Source organism: Salvelinus fontinalis, chromosome 36, assembly GCF_029448725.1.
Source record: "Salvelinus fontinalis isolate EN_2023a chromosome 36, ASM2944872v1, whole genome shotgun sequence".
Classification (NCBI taxonomy): Eukaryota; Metazoa; Chordata; class Actinopteri; order Salmoniformes; family Salmonidae; genus Salvelinus; species Salvelinus fontinalis.
Window position 1 is genome coordinate 27,119,590 of NC_074700.1, and position 20,984 is coordinate 27,140,573.

Genomic DNA, 20,984 nt, shown 5'->3' on the forward strand with positions numbered 1-20,984 from the left:
TCTCTCTCTCCTCCCTCTCTCTCTCCTCCCTCTCTCTCCTCCCCCTCTCTCTCGTTCCTCTCTCTCTCTCTCTCTCCTCCCTCTCTCTCCTCCCTCTCCCTCTCTCTCTCTCCTCCCTCTCCCTCTCTCTCTCTCCTCCCTCTCTCTCCTCCCTCTCTCTCTCCTCACATAAACACCAATATTTGATTTGATGTCCTTCAATCAAACTATTGATCACCAAAAACTTTTATATAAAAACATGAATCAACACTTCATGTTTGTTTGAAAATCTGATTCTTTAATAGTTTAATGTTCATTGATTCAGGTGCATACTTCTAGAAGTCCTATAATACATACAGAATTCACAATGATCACACATCGTTCATACAGTATTGATAAGGTGCCGATAATTTTCATACAGTATTGATAAGGTGCCGATAACTTTCATACAGTTTTAATAAGGTGCCGATAATTTTCATACAGTATTGATAAGGTGCCAATAATTTTCATACAGTATTGATAAGGGAAAGGGAAAGGGTGAAACCTAGTCAGTTGTACAACTGAATGCATTCAACTGAAATGTGTCTTCCTCATTTAACCCCTCTGAATCAGAGAGGTGTGGGGGGGCTGCCTTAATCGACATCCACGTAGAGGTGTCTTCTCCAGGTGAGTCAGTCTACAGGTAGAGATAGAGGTCTATTCTCCAGGTGAGTCAGTCTACAGGTAGAGATAGAGGTGTCTTCTCCAGGTGAGTCAGTCTACATGTAGAAGAGGTCTCTTCTCCAGGTGAGTCAGTCTACAGGTAGAGATAGAGGTCTCTTCTCCAAGTGAGTCAGTCTACAGGTAGAGATAGAGGTCTCTTCTCCAGGTGAGTCAGTCTACATGTAGAGATAGAGGTGTCTTCTCCAGGTGAGTCAGTCTACATGTAGAGATAGAGATGTCTTCTCCAGGTGAGTCAGTCTACATGTAGAGATAGAGATGTCTTCTCCAGGTGAGTCAGTCTACATGTAGAGATAGAGGTGTCTTCTCCAGGTGAGTCAGTCTACAGGTAGAGATAGAGGTGTCTTCTCCAGGTGAGTCAGTCTACATGTAGAAGAGGTCTCTTCTCCAGGTGAGTCAGTCTACAGGTAGAGATAGAGGTGTCTTCTCCAGGTGAGTCAGTCTACATGTAGAAGAGGTCTCTTCTCCAGGTGAGTCAGTCTACAGGTAGAGATAGAGGTGTCTTCTCCAGGTGAGTCAGTCTACATGTAGAAGAGGTGTCTTCTCCAGGTGAGTCAGTCTACAGGTAGAGATAGAGGTCTCTTCTCCAGGTGAGTCAGTCTACAGGTAGAGATAGAGGTGTCTTCTCTAGGTGAGTCAGTCTACAGGTAGAGATAGAGGTGTCTTCTCCAGGTGAGTCAGTCTACATGTAGAGATAGAGGTCTCTTCTCCAGGTGAGTCAGTCTACAGGTAGAGATAGAGGTGTCTTCTCCAGGTGAGTCAGTCTACAGGTAGAGATAGAGGTGTCTTCTCCAGGTGAGTCAGTCTACATGTAGAGATAGAGGTGTCTTCTCCAGGTGAGTCAGTCTACATGTAGAGATAGAGGTGTCTTCTCCAGGTGAGTCAGTCTACAGGTAGAGATAGAGTTGTCTTCTCCAGGTGAGTCAGTCTACATGTAGAGATAGAGGTGTCTTCTCCAGGTGAGTCAGTCTACAGGTAGAGATAGAGGTGTCTTCTCCAGGTGAGTCAGTCTACATGTAGAGATAGAGGTCTCTTCTCCAGGTGAGTCAGTCTACAGGTAGAGATAGAGGTGTCTTCTCCAGGTGAGTCAGTCTACAGGTAGAGATAGAGGTGTCTTCTCCAGGTGAGTCAGTCTACATGTAGAGATAGAGGTGTCTTCTCCAGGTGAGTCAGTCTACATGTAGAGATAGAGGTGTCTTCTCCAGGTGAGTCAGTCTACAGGTAGAGATAGAGTTGTCTTCTCCAGGTGAGTCAGTCTACATGTAGAGATAGAGGTGTCTTCTCCAGGTGAGTCAGTCTACAGGTAGAGATAGAGGTGTCTTCTCCAGGTGAGTCAGTCTACAGGTAGAGATAGAGGTGTCTTCTCCAGGTGAGTCAGTCTACAGGTAGATAGAGTTGTCTTCTCCAGGTGAGTCAGTCTACAGGTAGAGATAGAGGTGTCTTCTCCAGGTGAGTCAGTCTACAGGTAGATAGAGTTGTCTTCTCCAGGTAACTCCTCGTCTCTCTATCAGGGGGAAGATGGAGCTAATGGGGCAGTGGTTGAGTCTTTATTTTCTTTCCCTCCCTCCTTCCATCCTTCCTTCACTCCCTCCTTCTCTCCTTCCCTCCTCTCCTTCCCTCACTCCTTCCTTCCCTCCTTCCTTCTCTCCCTCCTTACCTCACTTCCTCCCTCCTTACCTCACTCCTCACTCCTTACCTCCCTCCCTCACTCCCTCTGACACAAGTACAATCTTGCTTTAGCTGCTGCTGCTATCGACTTTGACGACGACGGCGACGATGACGATGAGGAAGATGGCAGGGCTGTACGGAGTGCTTGGCAGGCCAATCCCTCTCCACAGTCACAGCGTTGGAACAACTCCAGGCCATGCTGTCCTTTCCTGCCGTGCCGTGTACACACCTCCCCATGCCTCAGCACCGGCTTACAGATCCTGTCCCAGAAATGACGGGCACAACACAGACCGTCAGAACATTCTGTAGACCTGAGACACGGGTCACCCACCTGACCTGGGGGGGTAGAAGAGAGAGAGAGACACCCTGTTAGTGAAGCATGTAGAAAACATTCTGACGGTAGAGAACTAGTCTCATGACAGACCCTGTTAGTTCTCCATGTAGAACACAATGACAGTCTCTCATGACAGACCCTGTCTCTCATGACAGACCCGGTTAGTTCTGCATGTAGAACACATTGACAGTCTCTCATGACAGACCCTGTTAGTTCTCCATGTAGAACACAATGACAGTCTCTCATGACAGACCCTGTTAGTTCTCCTTGTAGAACACATTGACAGTCTCTCATGACAGACCCTGTTAGTCCGACATGCTGAGAGAGCTGTTTTAACACCTATAACAGGGCTAGTGGTGTGGGGCATTATTTTACCTTTGATGGGGGGCAGCTTGGTCTGGCCTCTCCCTCTCTTCCTCCAACCAACCTTCTTCTTTGGGGGCAGTCTGGGATGTTCTTCTAACTCTGTGATATGATGTGTCATCACACTGTCTGGGAGAGGGGTACAGATATCTGAGAGAGAGATGGAGAGATGGAGGGAGAGAGAGAGGGAGAGAAAGAGAGGGAGAGAGAGAGAGAGAGAGGGAGAGGCAGAGGGAGAGAGAGAAAGAGAGACAGCAACAGAGAGAGAGAGCGAGAGAGAGAGAGAGAGAGAGAGAGACAGAGAGAGAGAGAGAGAGAGAGACAGAGAGAGAGGGAGAACATGAGTACAATGCCTCAACAACAAAACAATTCCCAACACACCGTTTGCGATGTCATTGTTAAAACATCCATAGAACTTACTGTTTCTACAATGGTTGCCGGGGCAGCACATGGCGTCTCTATGACAACGCCTCTTCCTCTGTCGGCAGGTGTGACATCGTTGGGGGGAGGGGTTTCTGGAGGGAGCCTGGCAAAAGCTCCCCTTGCCACATTCCAGGTCGCTGCCACAGGGGTACACCTGAGAGAGGACGAGGACGAGGGCATGGTCCAGTCAGTAATACAACCACTATCTGGAGAGATTTAACTTTGAGGTGAGCATTGAGCAACTTTGTTCGGGTTACAAAGACCACGATTTGACAAAAAACATGTTGAGCTGAGACCCTCAAGTAGGCTAAAAAATAAATAATGGAATCTGTAAGGGAAACGTTGCTATAGGCAACCGTCTGCAGTTCTAAGGTGCATTAAAATAAAGAAAGGCTGAAAATGACACTCCGCTCCACAAGAGATAACATCAACTTATCAGACTACTGTAGATGGGGTCTGTTTAAAGCGCTCCTGTATGCTGAATAACATCCAGGCTTTTTATTTAACCTTTACTTAACTAGACAAGTCAGTTAACAACAAACTCTTATTAACTGCCTTGTTCACGGGGCAGAACGACAAAATGTTTACCTTGTCAGCTCAGCGGATTCAATCGAGCAACCTTTCGGTTACTGGCCCACCGCTCTAACCACTAAACTACCTGCCGAGACAAAATGACTCTGTCCCCATAAGGACCAGTGTTTTAGTTCCTTACCTGATCGGGGACCTTGCTGCTCTTCCTCACGGTACCGGGTAACGGGGAACCCGTGCTCCTGTCGGCTGACGGTGCGTGCGACTCCCGGAGTAGCACCGTTGAGATGGAGTTTAGTTTGGCACGCGCCTGTCCAGTGGAGCACAGCATGGCGAGCAGCTGCGCGAGCAACCACGGGAGTTTGGCCCACACCCGGAGACGCATGACAGTTAACAGATAAAACCTGTATCTAGATAAATACAGTGTCACTCTGTTTAAAATGCAACAACACTCCCTTGATGGAAGAAACACTTACAACACTCGATAAAGTCCACTGAAAAAAAACACACACAGAATATTCCTAAATTGATGTCCGTTGGTAAGTGGTTCGCGCATGCGATGCTGTATTTATTTGCTGCTTGAATGCCACTTGTGTCGAGATGCCAGCTTTTATAGCCTCCCGTAGCGTGCGCAACCGGGAAGCTCGTGTAGAGGGGGGAGTGACCGGTCAGTGACTCTGTCTCTCTGCCACGCGCTCTCCCTTCCACACACATCGATACCCATCGTCTCATCGATACAATATCCGAAAGACAGAGAGAGAGAGACAGAGAGAGCCACGGAGAGAGAGAGGGGGAGAGAGACAGAGCGAGAGAACAGGACTGACTGACTGAACTTAATTTCAGACACTACATATTGTGAGATCTTTGGGTTGACTAAAGGCAACTATGAGGCTAGCATCCCAGATGGCACCCTAGTCCCCATGGCTAAATAGTACACTACGTTTGACAAGGGAATGCACTATGCCTACTTAGGTAATATGATGCAATTTAGGACTATCAGTAAGTGAGGAAATGACGGAGTATTCATCACCTCCCGTTATTCTCTGGAACCGGAACAGGATCCGGCACCTCTCAGTTTTGGACCTCTCGGTTTTCGTTGTGGAACCCATTTACCAGGATCCGGTACATCTTGTGGCATGAAAAATACTTTTCACTGTTTGCGATGTAAAAATTCCAATAAAAGCAATCAGAGTTAGGCTAATTCAAGTTATGTCCCCTAAAAAAACGTGCATGATAATTGATTCGTGCCCGGGTTCATGATTTGCGCAACATTGTAGCATATATAGACCAACACGTGGAGACCATTGCTGTTCTTAATGGGAGAAGGGCGCCTGTATCTCTCACAGAACTACAATGATATTAACTTTCAATGATCCCTCTCTCTCTCTCTACCCTGGTAGACATGAGCCTGTTATCAAACTCTCTTCTCATTAGCGTTTCCTTATAGAATCATAGCCGTCAGAACGGTTCTTTCTGGAGGTGACGCAGCAGCAGCGCTCGTGATCAATTCAAATACATTTGATAAATATATATAATCACTGCTGTCTGTTCAGAAATACAATTAAATCATTCCGAATACTACATCAGGAGGAGGCCTACAGTTTAGGCACAGATGATCAATATTTTTTATTTTTTACATTTATTTTTTGTTATTGCCTAGCTATGGATTGTGTGTAGCTCAATCACTGGGCATTCCGACAAGTCGAGAACGCGCGGCTGTCAAAAAAACAAGCACGAAAAAAACAGGCTTTCGCAATTTTTCAAATACAATCGCGGGGAAATACAGTTTAGAAAGCAAATGGATCCTGTTGAAAAAAGAGAAGCCTGATCTGTCTGTAGGCTACTAAGTTATCAACTTCCAGATAGGCCTATTGAGCGAACAGTATTGTTTTACCAAGTAGAAACAAGAGAGAGAGATGAGCTTTTGACACGGGCGCATCGGCCATCGCAGGTGAGTGAGCGGATTGAGTCAGTGAAACGGGAAAGCTGTTTTCAGGGCTATAATTTCCTCCTCATAGTGCACAATGTGTGTCTCCACTCACCTACAGTAAGTCGAGGCTATTGATGGCTTGAAGACAAGGTCGTTTTTATTGAGCTCAGATTCTCAGTTTGTCAGTGTCAAAGTCGTCTGTCATTTCGATCAATTTGTGAGGTATTAAAAAAATATTCTTCAAAAGTCTCCAGTCATCTAAAATGAACTAGAACTGCATGAAATGCATATATAAAGGCCACATTTCCCCCGGAACCCTAGACGACAAAACATTTTCCTCATGCGTGCAGCTTCTGCAAGAGCCTCTAATCTACTGATCCATGTCAGTATGCAAAAACGACGATAATGCATGCAAAGTTTTATTATAAACGCGATTTTTTTTAAATGTGTTCCGGTACCGCAGAGCACCCCGGTATACCCCCCCCCCCCCCCTCCATTTGGGCTCAGTTTTTGTCCCTGCACCTCCCAATTTCCAAATGAAGCACTGCGAAGGCAATATAAATGATGAGAATCAGCACCATAGCAACTGAAAGCGTCGTACCATACACACTCAGTTTATTTTATGGTAGCCTACCACAAATATGACACTTTAAAAAAATATATATATTTCTTAATTAATTTGCAGGGAGATTTCCTCTCGTTTTGACGTTTACTTTGCACACCGAGAGGGAGAGTTAATTCAACATCGCAGTGAAAGCTAAACGTTTCAAGACTCATGTCCGTCCCAAATGCCACCCATAATGCCATGTGGCTCTAGTCAACAATAGTGCACTATATAGGCTTTTGGGTGCCATTTAGTACGCAAAGCTCTACACAGTCTCGCATTTCAACCACATGTTATTGACAGTTAATGATATGTCAGTTATTTCAGCACATGAAGGAAAATAAAGGATATGTCCGGTTCAAAACGGATTCGCCCTCTGTTGAAGACCTAAAGACCAGACTGTTTCTCTCCTATCTGGTTACTGAACGGAAGTGATAGTTGGAAAATCAGGAAGCCGTGATTACATCCTAAATGGCACCCTATTCCCTATTTAGGGCACTACTTTGAACCAGGGCTGGCACCCTATTCCCTATTTAGGGCACTACTTTAGACCAGGGCTGGCACCCTATTCCCTATTTAGGGCACTACTTTAGACCAGGTAGTAGTGTGCTATATAAAGAGGGAATAGGGTGCTATTCAGGACAGACTGCAGGAAGACTAATGTCCTGTTTTATGCATCACTACATGTCTGGGCAACCATCAAGTAAGTTCTTTGAAAAGGAGTGTGTGTGTGTGTGTGTGTGTGTGTGTGTGTGTGTGTGTGTGTGTGTGTGTGTGTGTGTGTGTGTGTGTGTGTGTGTGTGTGAGTGTGAGTGTGAGTGTGTGTGTGAGTGTGAGTGTGAGTGTGAGTGTGAGTGTGAGTGTGAGTGTGTGTGTGTGTGTGTGTGTGTGTGAGTGTGGGTGTGTTAGAACGTGTTTGACCACAGCAGAGGAAGTAGCAGGCAGGTTATTTAGCAACAGACCATTCAGCAGCAGACCATTCATATTCAACACTACAGAAACTAACTAACCACATAACCACGGGAGGGGGAGGGAGGTGGGAGAGGGGGAGGGAGGGAGGGTGGCAGGTAGCCTAGTGGTTAGAGTGTTGGGCCAGTAACTGAAAGGTTGCTGTTTCAAATCCCTGAGCCGACTAGGGGACAAACCTGCTGATGTGCTCTTGAGCAAAGCACTTAACCCTAACTGCGCCTGTAAGTTGCTCTGGATAAGCGTGTCTGCTAAATCAGTGTTTCCCGCCACATTTCTATTTGTAACCCTGGACAATCACACCTGATTCAACTATTACTAGCCTGTTCAACCTCTCTTTCTGTATCGTCTGAGATCCCCAAAGATTGGAATGCTGCCGCGGTCATCCACCTCTTCAAAGGGGGAGACACTCTTGACCCAAAATGTTACAGACCTACAGTATATCCATCCTGCCCTCCCTTTCTAAGGTCTTCGAAAGCCAAGTTAACAAACAGATCACCGACCACTTCGAATCCCACCGTACCTTCTCCGCTATGCAATCTGGTTTCCGAGCTGGTCAGGGGTGCACCTCAGCCACGCTCAAGGTCATAAACGACATCATAACCGCTATCGATAAGAGACATTACTGTGCAGCCGTATTCATCGACCTGGTCAAGGCTTTCGACTCTGTCAATCACAACATTCTTATCGGCAGACTCAACAGCCTTGGTTTCTCTAATGATTGCCTCGCCTGGTTCACCAACTACTTCTCTGATAGAGTTCACTATGTCAAATCGGAGGGCCTGTTGTCTGGACCTCTGGCAGTCTTTATGGGGGTGCCACAGGGTTCATTTCTCAGGCCAACTCTTCTCTCTGTATACATCAATGATGTCGCTCTTTTTGCTGGTGATTCTCTGATCCACCTCTACGCAGACGACACCATTCTGTAGACATCTGGCTCTTCTTTGGACACTGTGCTAACAAAACCTCCAAACGAGCTTCAACACCATTCAACACTCCTTCCATGGCCTCCAACTGTTTTTAAATGCAAGTAAAACTAAATGCATGCTCTTCAACCAATTGCTGCCCGCCCGACTAGCATCACTACTCTGGACGATTCTGACTTAGAATATGTGGACAACTACAAATACCTAGGTGTCTGGTCAGACTGTAAACTCTCCTTCCAGACTCACATTAAGCATCTCCAATCCAAAATGACATCTGGAATCGGCTCCCTATTTCGCAACAAAGCCTCCTTCACTCATGCTGCCAAACATACCCTCATAAAACGGACTATCTTGCCGATCCTTGACATCAGCGATGTCATTTATAAAATAGCCTCCAACACTCTACTCAGCAAACTGGATGCAGTCTATCACAGTGCCATCCGTTTTGTCACCAAAGCCTCATATACTACCCACCACTGCGACCTGTATGCTCTCGTTGGATGGCCCTCACTACATATTCGTCGCCAAACCCACTGGCTCCAGGTGATCTATAAGTTCTTGCTAGGTAAAGCCCCGCCTTATCTCAGCTCACTGGTCACCATAGCAACACCCACCCGTAGCACGCACTCCAGCAGGTATATTTCACTGGTCATCCCCAAAGCCAACACCTCCTTTGGCTGCCTTTCCTTCCAGTTCTCTACTGCCAATGACTGGAACGAATTGCAAAAATCACTGAAGCTGGAGACTCATATCTCCCTCACTAACTTTAAGCATCAGCTGTCAGAGCAGCTCACAGATCACTGTACCTGTACATAGCCCATCTGTAAATAGCACATCCAACTACCTCATCCCCATATTGTGTCACGCCCTGACCGTAGAGAGCTTTTTATGTCTCTATTTTGGTTTGGTCAGGGTGTGATTTGGGTGGGCATTCTATGTTCCATTTTCTATGATTTGTATTTCTTTGTTGTTTGGCCTGGTGTGGTTCTCAATCAGAGGCAGCTGTCTATCGTTGTCTCTGATTGAGAACCATACTTAGGTAGCCTTTTTCCACCTGTGTTTTGTGGGTAGTTGTTTTCTGTTTTTGTGTCTTCACCAGACAGAACTGTTTCGTGTTGTTACATTTTGTTATTTTGTCTCAGTGTTCAGTTTAAAAAAATAAATAATCATGAACACTTCCCATGCTGCGCTTTGGTCCACACCTTCTTCATACGACGACCGTGACATATTGTTACTTATCCTCTTGCTCTTTTGCACCCCAGTATACCTGCACATCATCATCTGCAAATCTATCACTCCAGTGTTAATGCTAAATTGTAATTATTTCGCCTCTATGGCCTATTTATTGCCTTACCTCTCTACTCTTCTACATTTGCACACACTGTACCTAGATGTTTCTATTGTGTTATTGACTGTACGTTTGTTTATGTGTAACTCTGTGTTGTCGTTTGTGTCGCACTGCTTTGCTTTATCTTGGCCAGGTCGCAGTTTTAAATGAGAACTTGTTCTCAACAGGCCTACCTGGTTAAATAAAGGTGTTCTCAACAGGCCTACCTGGTTAAATAAAGGTGTTCTCAACAGGCCTACCTGGTTAAATAAAGGTGTTCTCAACAGGCCTACCTGGTTAAATAAAGGTGAAATAATAAATAAAACTCATCAAGCCCTCAATGAGTGGGGTGGATTTGTCCAAGGTGTTGTTGTCAAGGCTACAATGCAAATGTGTACTGTTGGGGGGACTGGATGACTGGATGACTGGAGTTGGGCTGTTGGGGGGACTGGAGGACTGGAGTTGGGCTGTTGGGGGGACTGGAGGACTGGAGTTGGGCTGTTGGGGGGACTGGAGGACTGGAGTTGGGCTGTTGGAGGACTAGAGGACTGGAGTTGGGCTGTTGGGAGGACTGGAGTTGGGCTGTTGGGGGAACTGGACTACTGGAGTTGGGCTGTTGGGAGGTACTGGAGGACTGGAGTTGGGCTGTTGGGGGGACTGGAGTTGGGCTGTTGGGGGGACTGGAGTTGGGCTGTTGGGAGGACTGGAGTTGGGCTGTTGGGAGGACTGGAGTTGGGCTGTTGGGGTACTGGAGTTGGGCTGTTGGGAGGACTGGAGGACTGGAGTTGGGCTATTGGGAGGACTGGAGGACTGGAGTTGGGCTGTTGGGGTACTGGAGTTGGGCTGTTGGGGAGGACTGGAGTTGGTCTGTTTGGAGGACTGGAGTTGGGCTGTTGGGGGGACTGGAGTTGGGCTGTTGGGGGGACTGGAAGACTAGAGTTGGGCTGTTGGGGGACTGGAGTTGGGCTGTTGGGGAGGACTGGAGTTGGTCTGTTGGGGAGGACTGGAGTTGGGCTGTTGGGAGGACTGGAGTTGGGCTGTTGGGGAGGACTGGAGTTGGGCTGTTGGGAGTACTGGAGTTGGGCTGTTGGGCGGTACTGGAGGACTGGAGTTGGGCTGTTGGGATGTACTGGAGGACTGGAGTTGGGCTGTTGGGAGGACTGGAGGACTGGAGTTGGGCTGTTGGGAGGTACTGGAGGACTGGAGTTGGGCTGTTGGGAGGACTAGAGGACTGGAGTTGGGCTGTTGGGAGGACTGGAGTTGGGCTGTTGGGAGGACTGGAGGACTGGAGTTGGGCTGTTGGGGAGGACTGGAGTTGGGCTGTTTGGAGGACTGGAGTTGGGCTGTTGGGAGGACTGGAGTTGGGCTGTTGGGGGGACTGGAGTTGGGCTGTTGGGAGGACTGGAGTTGGGCTGTTGGGAGGACTGGAGTTGGGCTGTTGGGGTCCTGGAGTTGGGCTGTTGGGAGGACTGGAGTTGGGCTATTGGGAGGACTGGAGGACTGGAGTTGGGCTGTTGGGGTACTGGAGTTGGGCTGTTGGGGAGGACTGGAGTTGGTCTATTTGGAGGACTGGAGTTGGGCTGTTGGGGGGACTGGAGTTGGGCTGTTGGGGAGGACTGGAGTTGGTCTATTTGGAGGACTGGAGTTGGGCTGTTGGGGGGACTGGAGTTGGGCTGTTGGGAGGACTGGAGTTGGGTTGTTGGGGGGACTGGAGGACTGGAGTTGGGCTGTTGGGGGGACTGGAGGACTGGAGTTGGGCTGTTGGGGGGACTGGAGGACTGGAGTTGGGCTGTTGGGGGGTCTAGAGGACTAGAGTTGGGCTGTTGGGGGGTCTAGAGGACTAGAGTTGGGCTGTTGGGGGGACTAGAGGACTGGAGTTGGGCTGTTGGGGGGACTAGAGGAATGGAGTTGGGCTGTTGGGGGATACTGGAGGACTGGAGTTGGGCTGTTGGGAGGACTAGAGGACTGGAGTTGGGCTGTTGGGGGGACTAGAGGACTGGAGTTGGGCTGTTGGGGTACTGGAGGACTGGAGTTGGGCTGTTGGGGTACTGGAGGACTGGAGTTCGGCTGTTGGGGGGACTGGAGGACTGGAGTTGGGCTGTTGGGGGTACTGGAGAACTGGAGTTGGGCTGTTGGGGGGACTGGAGTTGGGTTGTTGGGGGGACTGGAGTTGGGCTGTTGGGAGGACTGGAGTTGGGCTGTTGGGGGGACTGGAGGACTGGAGTTGGGCTGTTGGGAGGTACCGGAGGACTGGAGTTGGGCTGTTGGGGAGGACTGGAGTTGGGCTGTTGGGAGGACTGGAGGACTGGAGTTGGGCTGTTGGAGGGACTGGAGTTGGGTTGTTGGGGGGACTGGAGTTGGGCTGTTGGGAGGACTGGAGTTGGGCTGTTGGGGGGACTGGAGGACTGGAGTTGGGCTGTTGGGGGGACTGGAGTTGGGCTGTTGGGGGGACTGGAGGACTGGAGTTGGGCTGTTGGGGGGACTGGAGGACTGGAGTTGGGCTGTTGGGGGGACTGGAGTTGGGCTGTTTGGAAGACTGGAGTTGGGCTGTTGGGGGGACTAGAGGACTGGAGTTGGGCTGTTTGGAAGACTGGAGTTGGGCTGTTGGGGGGACTGGAGGACTGGAGTTGGGCTGTTGGGGGTACTGGAGGACTGGAGTTGGGCTGTTGGGGGGACTGGAGGACTGGAGTTGGGCTGTTGGGGGGACTAGAGGACTGGAGTTGGGCTGTTGGGGGGACTAGAGGACTGGAGTTGGGCTGTTGGGGGGACTGGAGGACTGGAGTTGGGCTGTTGGGGGGACTGGAGGACTGGAGTTGGGCTGTTGGGGGGACTAGAGGACTGGAGTTGGGCTGTTGGGGGGACTGGAGGACTGGAGTTGGGCTGTTGGGGGGACTGGAGGACTGGAGTTGGGAAACACTGTTCTAAATTAATGAAATGTAAATGTTACTGGAGGGAGGGGGAGAGCGAGGGTGGGAGGGAGGGGGGCAGGGAGGGAGGGGAGAGAGATAGGAGTTGAATATACTGTGTACACACATGCTGGCATTAGTTTCTGAGTGGAGGGACTGTGTCTGTGGAGACAGAGGTATGAGTGAGGGAGTGAGCATAGGCGGAATTCCCAGGGGGGACGGGGGGGACACGACCCCCCCATCTTGGGAAAAATATGATTTGTCCCCCCCAATATATCACTGTAAACATAACTATGTAATTTCAATAATATTAATAATACGCAATGAAAGCACTTGTGCTGATTATAGACACTTAATAGCGCATTTAAATTTCAAAAGATTGCGACCCCCCCCGCCCTTTGCCGCACAATGGTTTGATCCACTGCCAGTTGTTTAGCTGGCAAGGTAATAGAGAGTTCGTATCTACTGTCCGAAAGGCACTCGATGTACGTAACTGACGTGAGGTTAATCCAGTCAATCCATAGCAGGTCCATAGCAATGTTATTTATTTATTTTTATGTTGGCAGGGTTCACACACTAGGGGAATTTGCAGAGCTAGCGCGCAAACTAAAGCAAACATTAACTATCAAGCTAGCTAGTACCTATTCCATTTATGTGGCGTCGTCAAAGATGGAATCTTTGCTATCGTCAGTTTATTCCAAGATCAGCATGCAGCTGTAGTGCTTCGACGTCCCTGTGATAAGGTTAGCAATAAACTGAAGTCCAAACTGAACAGAACAGAACTACACTCTCTTCTACCATTGTCTTAAATATATATAATGGTCTCGTTGCAAAAGATAAATTGTCGCTAGTGAACTTTTTTTATTTTATTTTATTTCTCCTTTATTTAACCAGGTAGCAAAGATTATAGCAAACACACAGAAACGGAATTGGTGCTCGCTAGCTTTACAAATTCAGCTATTGTTGGAAGCCAGCCAATATGAAACAAACTATTTAAATTACACAAGGTTGCAGCATGTGTTGTGTAAATGTGTGTGTGTGCAGCTAGGCCAGCCAGCCAGGTAGAAAAATGGCAGAAAAAAGTAAGAAGACGGACATCAGAGTATTTGTCAGTACACCAAAACGCATAGTAAGAACTCTAGTATCCTAATATCTCAAAGACTAGTTGATAAAATGTTCATAAGAAAGAAGTGAAATGCTAATGGAAATGTTTCACAATGATGTCATTAGGCAGAGCAGGCAACAGATGGCACACAGACAGCAGAGCTGGGGACAGATGGGCAGGGGCAGATTGGCAGACTCAGGTAAGTTTGTTGAGTCTTTGTTTGGCAACATTATGAAAGGTTCTCAATTTTTTTGACTTGTAAAATAGGGACATAATTGGAAAATGCCATGGATACCCCCACTCTCAACTTAAACTGGTGACTAAACTAAGATTTGTTTACGGCAATGGTATTGCTGTTGTGATTAATTGTGTAGTTTTGGGTACCGGTAGTTAGGAGTACGGCAAACACCTTATTTATTTTCTAGGAGACAGGCTGAGTCAGTTAGGGGGGTGAAAGGGAAAGAGCCAGGGAGAGAGACTTCAGAGGACAGTGTCACAGCCACGGCAGGACCAAGTGTCACCCTTGTTGCCAGCAGCACCAGTATAGGGGACAGTGGCACAGCATTGTCCAGTTACCACAGTGATGGCACAAAACCATATCAGCCACACCCACAATTTATAGAACCGCAAACTCTTGCCAACAGAGTGTTGACGTTTCAAGAGAGATGGTTTCGCGATTTCCCCTGGCTACATTATAATCCATCAATAAAAGGAGTGTTGTGTTTTCACTGTAGCCAAGGGTTTTCAAGCCAGCCATCTTTTGGCCAAAGAGCTGATGCTGCCTTCATTAGTGCAGGATTTAGGAACTGGAGAAAAGGCATTGAAAAATTCACAGCACATCAAAATTGCCAAACCCACCGCTACTTTGTAATTGTAACAGCACACCAGCTAAATCCAATCAGTGTCCAGTTATGTCCAGCGCGTGGGGTAAACAGCTGGATGACGCAAGGCATTGCTTGATGAAAATTGTTAGTTCGGTGCGGCATGTAGTAAGACAGGGACAAGCCTTTAGAGGCCACACGGATGACAGTGGGAATTTATACCAGATTTTGAAACTTAGGGCAGAAGAGGATGATCCCATTTTACTGAAGTGGTTAACAGAGCGTACCACAATGTACACAGGCCCCAAAGCACAGAATGAAATTCTGAACATCATGGCCAATAGTCATTCGAGGCATTGCAGCTGAGATTAGGTCTCTTCCGATTGTACAATTTTCATTAATTGTATATGGTACTCAAGATGTCTCTGGTGCTGAACAGGAGAATGTCTGTCTGCGTTATGTTGACCATGACCTTGTCCCTCACAAGGAGTTTATTGGGCTATACAGGGTGTCAGAGACAACAGGCGAGGGCATTGCGAAAGTGCCAACTGATGTGTTTTTGAGGAAACCCGCAAACATATGCTCGGTTCTTTTGTTCAGTAGTGTGTATAGCAGTGGTTCTCAACCTTTTTGGGGTACTGGAACCCCTGCATATTTTGAGGCAAGGCAGGCAAGGTTTTGAGCGGTCCTCAGGGACCTCCACCCCCTCTATATTATATGTAAACTTACTGGAAACCTTGTGGTACTGACTACATTCATTACACTTTTTTATTTCACGGACCCCTTGCAATTAGTCCATGGACCCCTGTTTGAGAACCCATGGTGTAATTGATAGTTGTTCTTTTGTTTAGTAGTTTTTAGTACACTTACAAATGATTTATTTCATGTTATTTTATTTAAAATTGCATAGTTTGTGCGACATACTTGTCCATAGCTGCTGTTTGAAGAGTTGAGACACTGAAGGACATTTTGGTTGATTTATTTGGGTTTTTCATTGAAGTAGTTATTTTGCTTTTAGAACTGTACTTATTTTAAGCTTTTTGTTCTTGCAAAGATATTGTAGTAGACTCAGGCCAGGTGCACATATTTAATGACTATATAAATGTATCAGAAAAAGTCAAATTAAAAGGTCAATTCAATACGGAGACCAACTTTGTGATGGTTCTCAATGGAGATTCTTTTAGATGTGATCACACCATGTTCATTGTATTTATGAAAACTACACCCATACAGTGTACAGTACCATTGTCACCTACTGACCTTTCTTGATATTGCTGGTTGTAAGTACGAATACCTGCATACATACTGGACTGGTAAGGAGCACTGCTATAACTATTATTAGTAGTAGAATTATAATGATTTAAACATTTGAACAAGTTGGGAAAACCCTTCAGTTAACTACTGTACCTATCAATTATCCAGTTGTAGGAATTATGGTTCCTCAATATACATTTAACAACGTATGCTATGTGTTACAGCACTACTTTTGGTGTCCCCCTCAGGAATTGCTCTTGAGAAAATTTAATGTAATTGTCCCCTCCAAGGTTGATCTCAGATTTTCGCCCCTGGGAGTGAGTGAGTGAGTGAGGGACTGTGTGAGTGGGTGAGTGAGTGTGTCTGTGGAGACAGAGGCATGAGTGAGTGAGTGAGGGACTGTGTCTGTGGAGACAGAGGCATGAGTGAGTGAGTGAGTGAGTGAGTGAGTGAGTGAGTGAGTGAGTGAGTGAGTGAGTCTGTGGAGACAGAGGCATTCGTTTGTGAATGAGGGACTGAAGTTAAAATTGTATTATTTGGTTGCCAATTTAAATCTCATATGTTGCTTGACTACAATATTTTATCTTGATAAGTTAATAACTACATGCTGTGTTAATTTTGACATGTTAACCTGCCTACGTACCCTAGATTCGCAAGCCCATAATTAGGCAATAGTGATAGCTGGCTAGCTACTAGTACTGTTAGCTGTTAGCGAGCTAATACTGTTAGCTGTTAGCTAGGTAGACTGCTAGCTGTTAGCTAGCACTGTTAGCTGTTAGCTAGCTAGTACTGTTAGCTGTTAGCTACTGTAGCTAGTACTGTTAGCTAGCCAGATAGCCACGAAATAATGTTAGCTAGCTAGTACTGTTAGCTGTTAGCTACTGTAGCTAGTACTGTTAGCTAGCCAGATAGCCACGAAATAATGTTAGCTAGCTACCCACAAAGAATTGACCTTGTATAACATTCGTTTTAGGTCATTTTCGCCTGTTAAACTGTCTGGTTAGCTACATTATTATGATTCACATGTATAGCTAGCTGATAGTGATGAAGTAAAACGTTTGCTTTGTGTCTAGTTTAATCTCTATTGTCGTTGTCCTGGCTGGAAGACAATGTATGGGTAAGTCCATAGTAAGTAAATAGTGCTAACTGGCTAGCTAGCTAGCCACAAACAATTGGTAGCTAGTTACCCATGAAAAATGTACATCTACCATGCATAACATTAGTTTTTAGGTAATTTTTTTCCTGTTTAACTAGCTGGTCTCTATTGTTGCCATTGTCCTGGCTGGAAGAAGGTTCAGCGGAGTGAGGAGGTGCAGCGTGAGGTAATACAGTTTGGGAGAGCGAGTGCTCCTATAATGTAATGATTTATGCGTTCTCCACACTCTCATCCTCACAAGATCGTATTCAAGAGCACATCCTCGGAGAATGAGAGTGTGGAGCACGACAGGATGACGAGAGAGAGAGAGAGACGGTTGGTGATGGTGTAGTAGAGGTGGTGATGGGGTTAGGTCTATGTGGTTGGTGATGGTGTAGTAGAGGTGGTGATGGGGTTAGGTCTATGTGGTTGGTGATGGTGTAGTAGAGGTGGTGATGGGGTTAGGTCTATGTGGTTGGTGATGGTGTAGTAGAGGTGGTGATGGGGTCAGGTCTATGTGGTTGGTGATGGAGTAGTAGAGGTGGTGATGGGGTCAGGTCTATGTGGTTGGTGATGGTGTAGTAGAGGGGGTGATGGGGTCAGGTCTATGTGGTTGGTGATGGTGTAGTAGAGGTCGTGATGGGGTCAGGTCTATATGGTTGGTGATGGTGTAGTAGAGGTGGTGACGGGGTCAGGTCTATGTGGTTGGTGATGGTGTAGTAGAGGTGGTGACGGGGTCAAGTCTATGTGGTTGGTGATGGTGTAGTAGAGGTGGTGACGGGGTCAGGTCTATGTGGTTGGTGATGGTGTAGTAGAGGTGGTGACGGGGTCAGGTCTATGTGGGTGGTGATGGTGTAGTAGAGGTCGTGACGGGGTCAGGTCTATGTGGTTGGTGATGGTGTAGTAGAGGTCGTGACGGGGTCAGGTCTACGTGGTTGGTGATGGTGTAGTAGAGGTGGTGACGGGGTCAGGTCTATGTGGTTGGTGATGGTGTAGTAGAGGTGGTGATGGGGTCAGTTCTATGTGGTTGGTGATGGTGTAGTAGAGGTCGTGACGGGGTCAGGTCTATGTGGTTGGTGATGGTGTAGTAGAGGTCGTGACGGGGTCAGGTCTATGTGGGTGGTGATGGTGTAGTAGAGGTGGTGACGGGGTCAGGTCTATGTGGGTGGTGATGGTGTAGTAGAGGTGGTGACGGGGTCAGGTCTATGTGGTTGGTGATGGTGTAGTAGAGGTGGTGACGGGGTCAGGTCTATGTGGGTGGTGATGGTGTAGTAGAGCTGGTGACGGGGTCAGGTCTATGTGGTTGGTGATGGTGTAGTAGAGGTCGTGATAGGGTCAGGTCTATGTGGTTGGTGATGGTGTAGTAGAGGTCGTGACGGGGTCAGGTCTATGTGGTTGGTGATGGTGTAGTAGAGGTGGTGACGGGGTCAGGTCTATGTGGTTGGTGATGGTGTAGTAGAGGTGGTGACGGGGTCAGGTCTATGTGGTTGGTGATGGTGTAGTAGAGGTCGTGACGGGGTCAGGTCTATGTGGGTGGTGATGGTGTAGTAGAGGTGGTGACGGGGTCAGGTCTATGTGGTTGGTGATGGTGTAGTAGAGGTCGTGACGGGGTCAGGTCTATGTGGTTGGTGATGGTGTAGTAGAGGTCGTGACGGGGTCAGGTCTATGTGGTTGGTGATGGTGTAGTAGAGGTGGTGATGGGGTCAGGTCTATGTGGTTGGTGATGATGTAGTAGAGGTCGTGACGGGGTCAGGTCTATGTGGTTGGTGATGGTGTAGTAGAGGTGGTGACGGGGTCAGGTCTATGTGGTTGGTGATGGTGTAGTAGAGGTCGTGACGGGGTCAGGTCTATGTGGTTGGTGATGGTGTAGTAGAGGTGGTGACGGGGTCAGGTCTATGTGGTTGGTGATGGTGTAGTAGAGGTGGTGACGGGGTCAGGTCTATGTGGTTGGTGATGGTGTAGTAGAGGTGGTGACGGGGTCAGGTCTATGTGGTTGGTGATGGTGTAGTAGAGGTCGTGACGGGGTCAGGTCTATGTGGTTGGTGATGGTGTAGTAGAGGTGGTGATTGGGTCAGGTCTATGTGGTTGGTGATGGTGTAGTAGAGGTGGTGATTGGGTCAGGTCTATGTGGTTGGTGATGGTGTAGTAGAGGTGGTGATGGGGTCAGGTCTATGTGGGTGGTGATGGTGTAGTAGAGGTCGTGACGGGGTCAGGTCTATGTGGTTGGTGTAGTAGAGGTCGTGACGGGGTCAGGTCTATGTGGTTGGTGATGGTGTAGTAGAGGCCGTGACGGGGTCAGGTCTATGTGGGTGGTGATGGTGTAGTAGAGGTCGTGACGGGGTCAGGTCTATGTGGTTGGTGTAGTAGAGGTCGTGACGGGGTCAGGTCTATGTGGTTGGTGATGGTGTAGTAGAGGTCGTGATGGGATCAGGTCTATGTGGTTGGTGATGGTGTAGTAGAGGTGGTGACGGGGTCAGGTCTATATGGGTGGTGATGGTGTAGTAGAGGTGGTGACGGGGTCAGGTCTATGTGGTTGGTGATGGTGTAGTAGAGGTGGTGACGGGGGTCTATGTGGTTGGTGATGGTGTAGTAGAGGTCGTGATGGGATCAGGTCTATGTGGTTGGTGATGGTGTAGTAGAGGTGGTGACGGGGTCAGGTCTATATGGGTGGTGATGGTGTAGTAGAGGTGGTGACGGGGTCAGGTCTATGTGGTTGGTGATGGTGTAGTAGAGGTGGTGACGGGGTCAGGTCTACGTGGTTGGATGACAGATTGCAGGTCATTCTCTTATTATCACAGGAGATAGAGCTTCACTCTGTCACGTAGAGGTTCATTCTGAAAGTAGTGACATTTTCCAATGTAGAGAAGTCATTCTGTTGATCTTAGATGGACCAACTATACTGTTTGATCAACAACGGATAAGATCCTAAAGTTAACATCAGTATTTGACAGTGTTATTGTTGGACTGGTATGTGTGTGTGTGTGTGTGTGTGTGTGTGTGTGTGTGTGTGTGTGTGTGTGTGTGTGTGTGTGTGTGTGTGTGTGTGTGTGTGTGTGTGTGTGTGTGTGTGTGTGTGTGTGTGTGTGTGTGTGTGTGTGTGTGTGTCTGACGGGTATGACGTAAGAGGAAGAACAATAACGAGGGGTCAACTCTTTAATGTTTAAACTCCCAGCGACGAAGACTGGCGTACCTGACACGCACGCACGCACGCACGCACGCACGCACGCACGCACGCACACACACACACACACACACACACACACACACACACACACACACACACACACACACACACACACAGAAGGGCCGGTCCTCTGAGAGTATAATTGCCGGATAAGGGTTTGATATTCAGCAGGTACAGTATCATAGCTACAGGTGGGGGGGGGGGGGGGGGGGAGGGGTGTTGACGCCACTAGAAAGGCCAGGGCAGACAGTAGATCATATGGAAGTGGTTTGATCATAAATAAGATATGGTTCTATCTTGTTATACAGTTTAGAAGAGGAAATTAGAGGGGGAGGAATGTAGGTGATGGAGGAAGAGAGGGCTGAGGAGAGAGAGAGAGGAAGAGAGGGCTGAGGAGATTGAGAGAGGAAGAGAGAGAGGGCGGGGGAGAGAGAGGGAGGAAGAGAGGTCTGGGGAGAGAGAGGGAGGAAGAGAGAGAGGGCGGGGGAGAGAGAGGGAGGAAGAGAGAGGGCTGAGGAGAAGGGGGAGGTAGAGAAAGGGCTGGGGAGAGAGGGAGGAAGAGAGAGGGCTGAGGAGAGAGGGAGAAAGAGAAAGAGAGAGGGCTGAGGAGAGAGAGGGAGGAAGAGAGAGAGGGCGGGGGAGAGAGAGGGAGGAAGAGAGGTCTGGGGAGAGAGAGGGAGGAAGAGAGAGAGGGCGGGGGAGAGAGAGGGAGGAAGAGAGAGGGCTGAGGAGAAGGGGGAGGTAGAGAAAGGGCTGGGGAGAGAGGGAGGAAGAGAGAGGGCTGAGGAGAGAGGGAGAAAGAGAAAGAGAG

General features: G+C 48.0%; 1 protein-coding gene across 1 annotated transcript; it reads right to left on the minus strand.

The window, feature by feature from the left end:
* Positions 1-2,404: 2,404 nt before the first annotated feature.
* On the minus strand, positions 2,405-4,439 carry LOC129835808 (dickkopf-related protein 2-like). Its single transcript, XM_055901587.1, has 4 exons — positions 4,200-4,439; positions 3,485-3,641; positions 3,077-3,214; positions 2,405-2,703 (listed from the first exon to the last, which is right to left on the minus strand). Exons 1-4 carry the CDS (start codon positions 4,398-4,400, stop codon positions 2,405-2,407), a joined length of 795 nt encoding a protein of 264 aa, XP_055757562.1. The 5' UTR covers positions 4,401-4,439.
* Positions 4,440-20,984: the final 16,545 nt, after the last annotated feature.